Source organism: Hyperoodon ampullatus (assembly GCF_949752795.1).
Source record: "Hyperoodon ampullatus genome assembly, chromosome: 4".
In the NCBI taxonomy this organism is placed as follows: domain Eukaryota; kingdom Metazoa; phylum Chordata; class Mammalia; order Artiodactyla; family Ziphiidae; genus Hyperoodon; species Hyperoodon ampullatus.
The window spans coordinates 119,295,578-119,308,147 of NC_136917.1; the positions used below are offsets into that span (position 1 = coordinate 119,295,578).

The following is a 12,570-nucleotide window of genomic DNA, read 5'->3' on the forward strand; positions in this document are numbered from 1 at the left end:
TTTTTAACTAGCTCCCTTGCTTTTTTGCCTAAAGTTAGTGAAGGAAAAATTGTGCCTGTTCACTAAAGGCTGCATGCATTGTAGGAGCCGGGTACACGTGGATAGCCTATAGCTACTGCAGGTGAAATTGCACTTGATGTGCATTCATGAAGGACGGGCTCCCACTCCTTCCAGCTCACTGTAATTGTTCAGCAGATGAGCTAATGGCATTTAGGAAGCTAGGGAAGCAAAGGTATTTTCATAGCTTGTTTCTCTCTCCTCTCCCACAAAACATGGCCACGATCTGACACACGATCAACGGGCGCAGCCCTTTTTAGGATGCAGGAGATGCTTCCCTGTGTCTGTGGCTCACAATGGCAAACAATAGAGACTTCTGCGATGATATTTTGCCTCCCTGGTGTTCAAACTTCTTCAGTTAAGCCTGTCTGGAATCTATTTAAATGTTATCCATCAAAGCTTTTCTTTTTTTTTTTTTTTTTTAATAAAAGGGGGAGTGAACGTGGAACCAGAGCAAAGACTGTATCTTTGCCAAGATGCTCTCTCCTCTCCTTGTGACTCATCCTTAGAAAAGCAGAGGGACTTTGGAAAGCTGCCTGCAGTCACACTGAGACAGCTCTCCTGGCACTTTCAGACATTTTAAAAATTTTCTTAAGCAATAAAAGATGTTTTTCAAATTGTTCATTCCCTCCTTCTGGGCCAGCCTAACAGCTTTTGTTTAGCTGTAGCATGGTGGTTGTATGGAAGTCTTGCCAGCCAGAACAGACGAACCCAGGCCTTTGTTTTTGGAGTATTACTAAGGAATTAGCTCTTCCCTGTTTAAAATTGATAATCATTCTTTCTTAAATGATTGTTATCATGTTGCATTTGGTCATTCTTAAGAATTTTCTTAGTATATTGTGATGTACAATTTCAAATATTCAGCTATTAAAAAGTTTGGTTTTAGTATGGGGGTGCTAGCTTGAGCTAAATAGAGGAGCTGCTTATTAAATGTAGGCAGTCTGGTTTTTACCATTTGGCAGCACAGGAAAGAAAGGACATCTTAATTCTCTTACCTTCATGTATAAATAAGGATGTTTGGGTAATTGGTAAATTAAAGCTTCCAGAAAACCAGTTAGACTAACAAATCTAATCGTCAGTTTTCAAATTTCTTTCCCTTTTAGCTGCAAAAAATGATTATGTCCTTTTATGGTTCCAGAAACTGGCAAGTAATTTCTTAATATCCCTGTGACCACTCCCATATCACTCTCCCATTTTTGAAGGGTTCAACCATCTCTGCTCTAAGAATTACCACTTAACAGGGGTTTGATACCAAAAATAAGTAAGTTATGGTGGTGAACTATTTGGATGTTTATGCCTGCTTAGCAATAATTTAAGGAGTAAAAGAAAGTAGCAACATACATAAACAATTTGTGTTTTATAGGAAAGTTACTTTGGATGGCTGACTCTTAGATATAAATTGAATACAATGAAGGATTCATTTGAGTAGAAAATCCTTTACTTAGGGAGGGATCAATTGCTGAAATCTTTATTATCTTACAAAACTTGATCTCCAATTAAAATCTACTTTTAAGGACCTTGAATTTAATTTAGTGATTGTATCATTTCATCTTGAAATTTTAGATGCCAGTTTGTGAGGTCTGCTGTCCCCATCATAGTCTATGTAGACTGCCCAAGTTGGGTGAAATGATATTCACCTGACTGGGGAATGAGGCTAGTGGAATAGAGTAGAATCAGATGTGGACTGAATGGTAGCTTTTATCTTTGAGTCTCTGTTCTCTTATTTGTATCACTACCATTTTTCTAGTTTAATAGAGGCGTGTAAATGTATGATGTTTTAATGAATGGATTAGAGTTATTATTCTTCAGTCATTAAACATGGGAGCTGGAAGGAGTTTCAGGGGTCTGGTCTAGTTGAGTTCCAGTGTATTTTGTTTGACCCATACAATATGTTTTCAAAAACAGTATAACTAGGCAGCTACTTTGCTTGATAATAATACAAGTAGCTTTGTACCTATTGTCTTACATGCTTCTTCATGCTTTTTTTTTTTTGGCGGTACACGGGCCTCTCACTGTTGTGGCCTCTCCCGTTGCGGAGCACAGGCTCCAGACGCGCAGGCCCAGCGGCCACGGCTCATGGGCCCAGCCGCTCCGCGGCATGTGGGATACTCCCGGACCAGGGCGCGAACCCGCATCCTCTGCATCGGCAGGCGGACTCTCAACCACTGCGCCACCAGGGAAGCCCCCTCTTGATGCATTTATATTAACTGACTGGCCCCTGCAGACATTTGAGTGTATGATCTAGATAATCCTACCTTTTCATTTTACAGTTGTAAGAACTGAAACCCCAAGGATCGAGTGACTACAAAGTCAAACGGCTAATTCAGAGCAATTCCAAAACTGTTTCACCACCTGAGTTTTTTTTCTTTGTTTTTAGTAGGTTAGAGATCTTTGTCAAACTGCAGAGATGTTTCTTAAAGATGTCTTACAAATAAAAGAATTGAAAGGCAGTGGTGGAATAGTAAGAGTAAACAGTCTAGTTTATAGTTTGGGTCCTGGAGTTATCTTGCTTATCTTGGATAAATCATTTCATCTCATTGGACACCAAGATTCCTCATCCATAAAGTAAAGGAATTAGACTAGACCATTTCACGTCACCCAGTACAGGCCTTGGTAAGTAGTGACTTCTCAATAAATAGTTTAATGAACAGTGGTTATTAAAGGTCCCTACCAGCACTAAACTATAGATTCTCTAACTCTATATGAACTTTTCTTCCTTCCCCATCCCCAATTTACTTGGCCTGGATGGCTTTCAGAGTCTCTTCCAATCTTGAGAGGAGTCTAAGTTTTTTGATTTAGAACTTGTTAGGGGAGGTCTTTGAACTCATGTGCTCTATCGTCTATTCTCCTGTTTTTGGTTTCACTCTCCCATCAGCTTGTCTGTTCCCTGAACTTACTGCACTGCAGAATCCATGTATCCTTTTATGTATGATGGGAAGGAGGCAGCAGGGGGCAGAAGTGAGGAGTAGGTAGCTTTCCAGAATGACCACATATTATTTCACATTCTCTGCCATCTCTGAGGTTCTCTTTGTGCCTTGCACAAAAAAGGTAGCATTTCCTCCTGGCTTGGTCTGTTTATAGGCAGGATAATACTTCAAAACCGGAAGTGGATTATCGTTTCAAATATAAATAATACTCATGAGTTTCAACATACATTATTGGTATTTATACAGTCTAAGCAGGCCTGGTCACTATTGCCAAATCATCAGACACCTACTGTTGTAGGTCACAAAAAGATAGAAAACTTGTCCCCTGCCTTCTAAGAGCTTAAAGCCATAATAATGAAGTCAGTAGAGTTACAGAAATAGAAGCTAGTTATGAACTTGGGTTGTATAACTGGAAGTAAATCCAATCTTACCTTTTGCTGTAAACAGAATCCTTTGAGATTCAACTTTTCCATGTGTTAGAGAATCAAAATGTTTAAAACACTGTGATGCTTTTCTTCTTTATTTAAAATAAAAGATCTGATTCTTAAGAAATCCAGATTAGTGCTGAGCTTCTCTTCCATCAAAAATACCCCAAAAGAGATCCATAATCTCACACACAAAAACACATATAAATCCGCTCAACACCAGCTTAACTCTTCCCTGCTTTTATGCTGGTGTGCTTCGTACCCTGGGCCAGTCCTCTGCCTGCTCATTTCTTTTGTGGCAGACTTAATCCCGACAACTTCACTAAGCCTAGAATACTCCAGAAATCCGAAATGCTATTCCTTTGTCTTCCTCCTTTTTCTTTCACACCTCCCCCTTCCTCAGAACTCTTCAGATATATAGCCTACCCCTGGTTAATTAATATATGTGATTTTCCTGGCTTAGTCATCGTATTATTTATGATTTTGCAGAAATTATGTCTGAAGTTCCTAGCCAAAACTTTAGAAGACATCAGGAAATGTTGGCATTTTTTTAAAACTGGCTCATTTATGGGTCATAGATTTCCTACTGAAAACCAAAAATATTTCCCTTATCTCTGCCTGACCCAAGCCAGTTCCCACAACTCTATGTGTTTTTATAAATAGGACTGGTTCCAAAATCCAGTTTTTCTCAGCTTCCTGCTGTCCTGAGCTGAAGGCCCTCTTCCTTTAGCCTCACCTTACACTCCACCATCCTTCAGGCATGAAGCTAACCTGTGTATCCACCTTGCAAGTGGCTGGAGAAGCCCCACCAGGCGCTTCCGGGTGCAATTTCACTGACAGATCAGTTGTTGGCTACAAAGACAGACGTTTTATGCTTTTAGGACCATCGCCAGGAGGGCACCTCAGCAATCACTGTAAATACTTTTTTCTTCTCCAGTTCTCGCCACAAATAATCCTTCCCTGTTATCCACATGCATCACCTTTTGGAGGCTGACAAAAATAGTAGGCTTCAGACAAAGAACAGTTGGCTTCATCTGACTGGCTCCTGTGCTTTATATATTTACCATGAGAGGAGGAGCAGCAGAGCATAGAGTCAGTCTATAGGTTTTTTTCTTTCTGTATCTGAAGGGAGAGATGTCATCTTTAAGATTGTTTGAAACTAGAGGAAACTGGGTAGACCAGCAGGGTTAGACTACAGACCATCTGGCACAGGGTAGCTACTTAGTAAATATTTTCTTAGTGAATGAAAAATGTGTCCCCTATATTGAGAGATGTTGATCTGGCTAAACAATAGCCAGATCAGAGAGAAGACAGAATAGTTTAGGGATATATGTTCTACTTGTCCTTGCTTGTTTTCTAGTCCACGAATGGATATGGAAAATAGAGTATTTCTCCTAGAGTAGTTTCTTGGATGTGAAATGTTATTTCATTATACCAGGTGAAATGCTGGTGACCTCATTTTTAAGCCCAGGGTATGACAAATTTAGACTTTGACTTTGATATCTAGCAAGTCCCTCTGTTTTCCATCTTCACTTTAAAATGTGTTATTATGCTGCATTTATTTAGCACTTCACATTTGTAAAATTCTGTGCCTGTGTTATTCTCTACCAAAAAATCCACTTACTTGTTACCCTTATTAGAATGGCAAACAGGGATACCAAATGTCTCGTGGCTGTGTATAGAACTCAGAGAAAACTACTTGTAAACTGGATTTTAATTTTTTCAATTTCTATTTTGGAAATTGGCAGAATGTAAATTACAATTGAACTGAAATTATAGTTTTATTACCTTATTTGCTTTTCCTCTTATAAAATTAATAACTCTAGGGTTAGAAAGCATCTCGAGGAGGTTATCTGTATAAAATTTGCTCAAATTAAGCAGCAAACCTTGGAGAGATTGATTCTAAAGGAGGCATTAGGAATTTTTAGGGTTGATAGAACTGTTCTTATAGCTTGACAGTGGTGGTGGTTACACAACTGGATGCATTTGTCAAAATTCACAGACAGATTCACTGAAAAGTGTGAATTTTACTGTTTGTATGTTATATCTTTATAAACCTGTTTTTTAAAAAAGAAAAAAGCATTAGAACTTTAAAAAAAAAAAAGACATTTTTATCTGCTTAAGAGGTAGATAATGAATTCATTATGTACAAGCCCAAACCTGGGCATTTGCGAGGGCAATGTTTTAAAAGGAGGGGATTCTTGCTCTTGGTGCATCACTTAGTGCACACGCAGGACATATTTGTTGAAAAGTTAAAATTACCTTGGGCTTCCCTGGTGGCGCAGTGGTTAAGAATCTGCCTGCCAATGCAGGGGACATGGGTTCGAGCCCTGGTCCGGGAAGATCCCACATGCCGCGGAGCAACTAAGTCCGTGCGCCGCAACTACTGAGCCTGCGCTCTAGAGCCCGTGCTCCAGCAACAAGAGAAGCCACCGCAATGAGAAGCCCACGCACCGCAACGAGGAGTAGCCCCCACTCACCACAACTAGAGAAAGCCCGTGCGCAGCAACGAAGACCCAACGCAGCCAATCAATAAAATAAATAAAATTTTTTAAAAGGTTAAAATGACCTGAAGTTCCCCTATAAAAGTAAGAATCTGGGATCTCAAGCAAGAAAGTGGTTTTAATCTAGAATACTGATGTCTTTATTATCAGTTCCTATATTAGACTCCTATATTAGCCCCCTTTTTCAAACACTTGACAAAGATATAATAGTCATTAGAAAATTATTGCATCAGAACTTGGTTTTATTTGTGGTAGTTGGGGGCAGCTAATAATTGACAAAAGCAGAATTTCCAGCAGGATGCAAAAGAAAGTAATTATCCTTGTAGAATAAGAAAGTGCGTAGCCATGACTGAATCAGATTCTGGTTTGAATAATCACATGATACCCTCTTGCTCTTTGGTTCTAGTTCAGGGAAGCGCTCAAACCTTTCAATAAGTGCCCACTTTGCTTCATTGATAAGGCTCCCCGTCTGCACTAGACTCTGAAGCCAGCTGTGTTTTCTTCTTGGCACTCTTCCTGTCCTCCTTTTACCCCAGCCCCTCACTCATCTCCATGTCTACCCAGCTCGGGGGCTGAGGTTTCCATCTGTAAAGCCTGTTGCTACAGGATACAGAATTCACTCGGGAGGAGGGAAAGCTGCATGTGTGTGTTTAAGGATGGTGGCTCTCATAATCAGATAAATCTTGTGGAAAGCTTGCTCATTCATATGGAAGAGCCAGCGCTGCAGCTAAATGGTGGAGCCGCTGAGCTCCAGGCTCTGGCATCTGTGCATTAGCCCTGCTCAGTCAGGAGCGCTTTTATTTGTGATACTGAAATAGCTGGGAAGCATCACCACTTTTGCCTTCAACAATAACCTTTGGTTGAACCCATGGAGAAAAGGCTGTATCGCTTTTTTTTTTTTTTTAATGCAATGATGAAATTGGTCACAAATAGGAAATCCCATGTGACTTCTACACACAATGAGGTACCTCCTATGTAATCATAGTAAGTCTCTGGTGTTTTACTTTTCACTCTTGACTTCCTTTATATAACTGCTCTTCCCTTCTAAGATATCTCAAAGGTATCAAAGACTTTTTCCCCATGTCATGCATCCTGTGATTCTGCTCTCCTTCCTTCCTGGTGACATCAGTCTTGAATGAACAGTAGTGCTGGTGAATGCCCTGAAAAGCCTGGAATGTAACCTGATTTTTGAGGAGAGGAAGCTTCTCAGTTCCCGCCGTTTGACTTGCCTGGGCAAGTTCTGTCTTGCACTGTGGACAGAGTTATCTTCAGCCGTAGGATACCAGCTTTGGGGACTAGTAAAGCCGGAGCTTAAGAGCACACTTCATTCTCTCCTTCTCCTTCTTGTGCCCCTCCTTCCTTCCAAGAAAACACTCATGTCCTTAGGATTGTTGTCAAGTTTGCTTCTGTTTTGTAAGCGGGAAGTTCAGAATGTCTCTTGCCTTCATGAGCACAAGCATTGTTGGGGTTATTTGGGTTGCATTTGTTTATCTTTTCCCCACTCACACGGTTTGCCTAGCTTGGCAGCCTGCTGGCCTGGACAATAATAAAGCTTCTGTCGAGGTGAGCAAACAGCTGATGGCATGGGGCACAGAGGGGACTCCTACAGTAGCTGCCTGTAATCTGCCGGGCTGGTGGTCAGAGTAGGCAAGAACAAAAGCCAGTCTGTTTGCAGGCAGTTTGGAAAATCAATGTGTTAGTTGTGTTCCTGTCTCTTTGCCTTTCTTTTGGCCAAAAGGGAGAATGCTGGTCCAGCAGTTTGCAGAATCGTTCCAGGCAAGTACCCATTCCAGAGACTACCTGCCTGTCATATTTCCACTGGCTGTTCTGAAAAGGGCCCGAGTTTTTCTGTCTGAACTGCTTAAAAAGCCACTGACAGAGAATTCTTAAACTCAATATCCAAAGTTGGACCCTACTATTCCAATGTTTTGAGTGGTTTATATTCTAGATAGTTACTCACATAAGTTGTGTGCTAATTTTTTTTTAATGCTGATGAGGGCTTAAAAAGGAGTTTATTTGTTGCCTGACTAGGAAATGCAAGAATTGCACTTTGAGCAACATATTTCATAATATATGTGTGTTTGCCTCTTATTCCTAAATTGATTTAATATTGTCACTTAGTTGTAAATGTCCTAGTCATGGTTGTGTATCTGGATTATTAGGTCTTACAGAGCAGAGATCACACCAAGTAGCCCTGTTCCAGGATGGGAGAGAGAGTGAACTTAGTAAAGACCCATGTGAGTCTGTTGACACATCTTTCAAAGGACAGCCGTGCAGATGATTATATTAGTTGTCTTGAGTTACTTTCCCTTTAGGCTTCTAAGAAATAAAAGGTGATAAGGAAAGATTTGAGAAGAAAAGACTTTTCTGTTCATCCGTGTGTTAAAATTAGCCTCAGAAGGTTAGCAAATGGCTTTAAACAAATTTTCATTTGTGCTTTGAAGGTCTATAACTAGATCCTATCAATCTTTGTTCCTCTTTTTCAAAGGCTAAAAATGGTCTGCTGATTGTGAATAAAAGAAAAGGGTGTTTGGTTGGATGTGGTCTTGGTGCTCTTATTTTAAATTCCATCAAAAAGAAAAGTAATAACTTTAGTGGTCATTGGAGACATCCTAAAGCAGCAGATAAGATTTAAATAATTGTGGGTAAAGGAGATAATTGACATTTTTTGTTTTGTTTTGTTTGTTTGTTTTCAAAGGAAAAATAGACTAAACCTAACAGCCACTACTACCAAAAATACCTCTAGCATCTAGTCATGCCCTTTGCATTTTTAGTGTTTATCACGCCCCCCGCCCCTGTGTTATTGTTAAACTGATTTATATACCTTATTTTTGTAATGAGATTATAAATACCCCAAACAGGGAATTTACAATTCTACAATATACCATAGATGTTAACATAATGATCAATACATTATTGCATTTAATACGTGCTGATTAAAGCTCTTTTTAAATTTGTCAAAAACCTATTGTGGGCCACAAATTGTGTCAGGCACTGAGGAACCAGTGTGGAGCAAGGCAGTCACTGCCCCTACTTACTGCCCAGGGAGCCTACAGGCTAGCGAGAAAGCATCACCATCTTTAGGCAGTACACCTGGTATTTCACTTGACTTTTTTTTTTTTTTTTTTTAAATAAAATTAGCTGTTAATTGGCCATTACACTTTAAATCTCAGATTTTTCAGAGTAACAAGGAGTGACGCTCAGGTGGCTCAACTTTTGATTTTAAAATGTGAGGGAAAGCATGAAATACTAAAAGATATAGTTTGTTTCATTTCTATGGAGAGGATCTCATTAGACCTACTATCTAGGGCACTTATACAGTGGCTTTCTCTGGCTAGGTCACTCATCTTAAACATAATTTGACATACTTCTGTCCTTCTGCTTTTATCTAAAGGGGTTAATTCTGTAAAGAAAGAGTGAGAGAGACATTTTCCAGCCAAATCTAAGGCAGTCAAAAAACTGGACAGAGCTAGATGACTTTAAATCCATAAAGCATCTTCAGATCTTATTTTTGTCAAATCTCTCACCAGATCACTAATAAATAGCCTAAATTAAATACTACTTCTCACTTGCTCTCTTTTTCTCAGCTTTTACTTTGGCAGAGAACCTGTTCAGCAGGAAACTATCCCAATGCCAGATGGCAGGAAATAGCAGGTGGCAGATTGAATAACCAGCCTTTGAAAAACACCAGTATTAGCCTCTAGCCCCAATTCTCAAATATGGCACAGAATTCTTTCACTTTAAGTTTTTGTCTTGCCTTTTGTTTTTAAGAAAACTGTTTGAATTTTGTGGGGTCCAGGGATTGACTTGCTTCCTGAATGGTCAAAGTGGGGACTTCAGCTGACATGATATGATGTTTGAGGAACCGTCCCGATCAAAGCAGATAAACAGAGGCCTCCTCACACACTCACACCTCTCACCTGAGTGAGAGGTCTCCCCTCTCACTCAGCCTTGGGGCACAGACCCCCAAGGGCAAGGAGAAGCCGCCCCAACCAGTGTGTGCCAACTCAAGGCAAGAGCAGCCTTCGAATTCCTTTCCAAGTTCCATTCGTTTGTGGGAATACTGGTACTGTTATACACCTCAGCTTGGACTGCTTAGGCCTTTTAAAACCATGTGGGGAACAGTAGGAAGCAAGAGGAGATAGACTGAAATGCTGGAGTAGGGCTGTGAGAAAGCGTGAGATAGACTGAAGCGCTGGAATAGGGCTGTGAGAAAGCGTGATCGCGGACCCTGGAGGGCCTGAATGCTAAGTTTTGCTCAGTTTTTTTTTTTCTTTTTTGTTTTCTTTCAGTTCACTAAAGAGTGTCCTAATCTCTCCTAAGTGCCACAAGAAATAGCAATATAACTCAAAGCTGATTTTCCTCTAGAATTGTTATGCTATCCTAGTTTTCATTTTTGCTTCATCTGTTTTATTTTAAACTTCTAAAGTATAAGCTTCCACATGTCTTCTAATGCAATGTGTACTTATGTAATACCATGGTTAGTAGAGCATATTCCTGAGATCATTTGTGTAAATCTCATGTTAAAACAACGTATTGAATTGGGGGTATAAATAAGGAACAAAATTTTTATACTCTTTTTGTTTATTATTATTTGGCCTTCTTTTGCCCATTTCAGACTTTATAGTGAATGAGTTTTACCCTCAAGCTTTTATCAACTGTTGGTCTTTATGACTTTTATGATCACATTGACTGCACATCAGGACCTGCTGATGGAAGAGGGATTTTGGCATTGACATTTAAGAGTTAACCCCAGTTTTCTCTCTTCTTATGCTTTATTTAGATTTCGACACAGCCCCAACTGCTGGTACCTGAGAGATTGGACTGTCCACACCTGGATTAGGCAGTGTCTAAAATATGGTGCACAAGACAAAGCCTTATATACCCTTGTAAATAAGGTGAGTGGTTTCCTGGCATTTGCAGCTTATTCTCCTGAGTTTAGGTGATTTGGTGTTTGTACCATTACAGAACAACAGAGAATAGTACAAGAAGTAACTTCTAAATTTATTTGCCCTCAGAAAATCTTTTTAAAATGGAGCTGGTATAAATTAACCAACACATTAAAAGTAAACATTCCGGTAGCTGCGGCTTTTCCAAGCACAGTGACTTAAAAATGGAGTGGTAAAAGCAAAAGGTAATCTAATCACAAGAACTTTGTTGGTGGTCATTTCATTCTTGATCCCTAAGTCTTGGATTTTTTGCCTAGTTCCCTTTGGTGAAGTTTAGAGAAAAAGACATGACCATTTTGCTGGAGTGTGATCTCCAGAGCATTCAGATCATCTTACACATTTTTAAGAAGACAGACTTCCTAGGTTATTCAAAACATGTCTTCCTAAGTCCCTGACTCCTCCCCTCAAGCCCCAGAGCCCCTGTGATTAGGGTCTTTCTGCATGTTATACTCTACCCAAGGGTTGAGTCTTCATTCCCTTCACAGTATGAAATAAATACAAAATAAGCAAAAGTTTAGGATGTTATTATTGTGAGCCTCAAGCTACAATCCTAATTTGACCCTTAACAAGACTTTAACAATATTTCTGTGGAAATGTATTATTTCTATAGTGTCACTGGACCTTCTATGGCAGACCTCAAAAAGAAATACTAATTTTGGTTTGGGGAGTTCTTGTTCCCATGACTTGGGCCTAATTTAACTTAATATACATTTCAGATAGTTTGTGTGTGAGATGTTGTATTGGGTATGGCATTGTCCCAAAAAAGGAGCAATGTCCTGTCCTTTCCCTCAGAAAGCTTATAATTTAATAAAGTAGATAAGCAGGTTCACTGATAAATCTAATATTAGGCCGCAGGGGAAGGAATGGATTAAATCTTGCTCTTCAGTTCAGACTTTAATGACACAGATCATACTCAAAGAAGAAGATCCCTACGAAAACAAAACAAGAAGTTCTGGAAAGACAAAAAATGTCTATCTCATTTTCTACTCTTACTAGTCTTTTAGTGGAAAGAACACCAGACAAGGAGTCAGAAGACCCAAGCTATAACCTCATAAATTCTACCAGTTGCTCATAACTTCAGGCAAATAGTTATTCTATTCTTCTAGGTCTTAGTTTTTTCAACTCTTAAGTCAAGTGAGTTGTACTAAATCAGTGATTTCCAACCCTGGCTGCCCGTTAGAATCACACAAGAAGCTTTTAAAAATTATAGATGCTTTTCTCCACCCCCAAGATTCTAATTTAATTGATCTTGCTGGAGCCCAGGCATTGGTATTTTTTTAATTGTTTTTTTAAAAAATAGATTTTATTTTTTTGGAGCAGTTTTGGGTTCACAATAAAATTGAGCAGAAGGTACAGAGGTTTCCCACATGTTCCCTGTCCCCACGCATGCACAGCCTCCCGAGTGAGCCATTTGTTACAACTGATGAACTTGCATTGACACATAATCACCCAAAGTCCGTAGTTTACATTAGGGTTCACTCTTGATGTTGTGCATTCTATGGGTTTAAACAATGTATACTGACAAGTATCTACCATTGTAGTATCATACAGACTAGTTTCACTGCCCTTAAAATCCTCCGTGCTCTGCCTTTTCATACCTCATTGGTGTCTTTTTAAAGCTCCCAAGCTGATTCTCATTTGCAGTCAGTGTTGAGAATCACTGACCAGTTGATTTCTAAGGTTCCTTCTAGCTTTAATGATTTATCAT

At 39.6% G+C, this 12,570-nt stretch overlaps 1 protein-coding gene across 1 annotated transcript in view; it reads left to right on the forward strand.

Annotated features, from left to right (window-relative positions):
- The window catches only part of MRPS27 (mitochondrial ribosomal protein S27), a gene marked incomplete at both ends in the record, with an annotated part of 86,794 nt that overhangs the window by 57,399 nt on the left and 16,825 nt on the right, over positions 1-12,570 (forward strand). Inside the window, one exon of the mRNA XM_079702730.1 lies at positions 10,697-10,811. Coding sequence (XP_079558856.1) covers positions 10,697-10,811 — 115 coding nt within the window. The remainder of the gene's footprint in view (positions 1-10,696; positions 10,812-12,570) is intronic.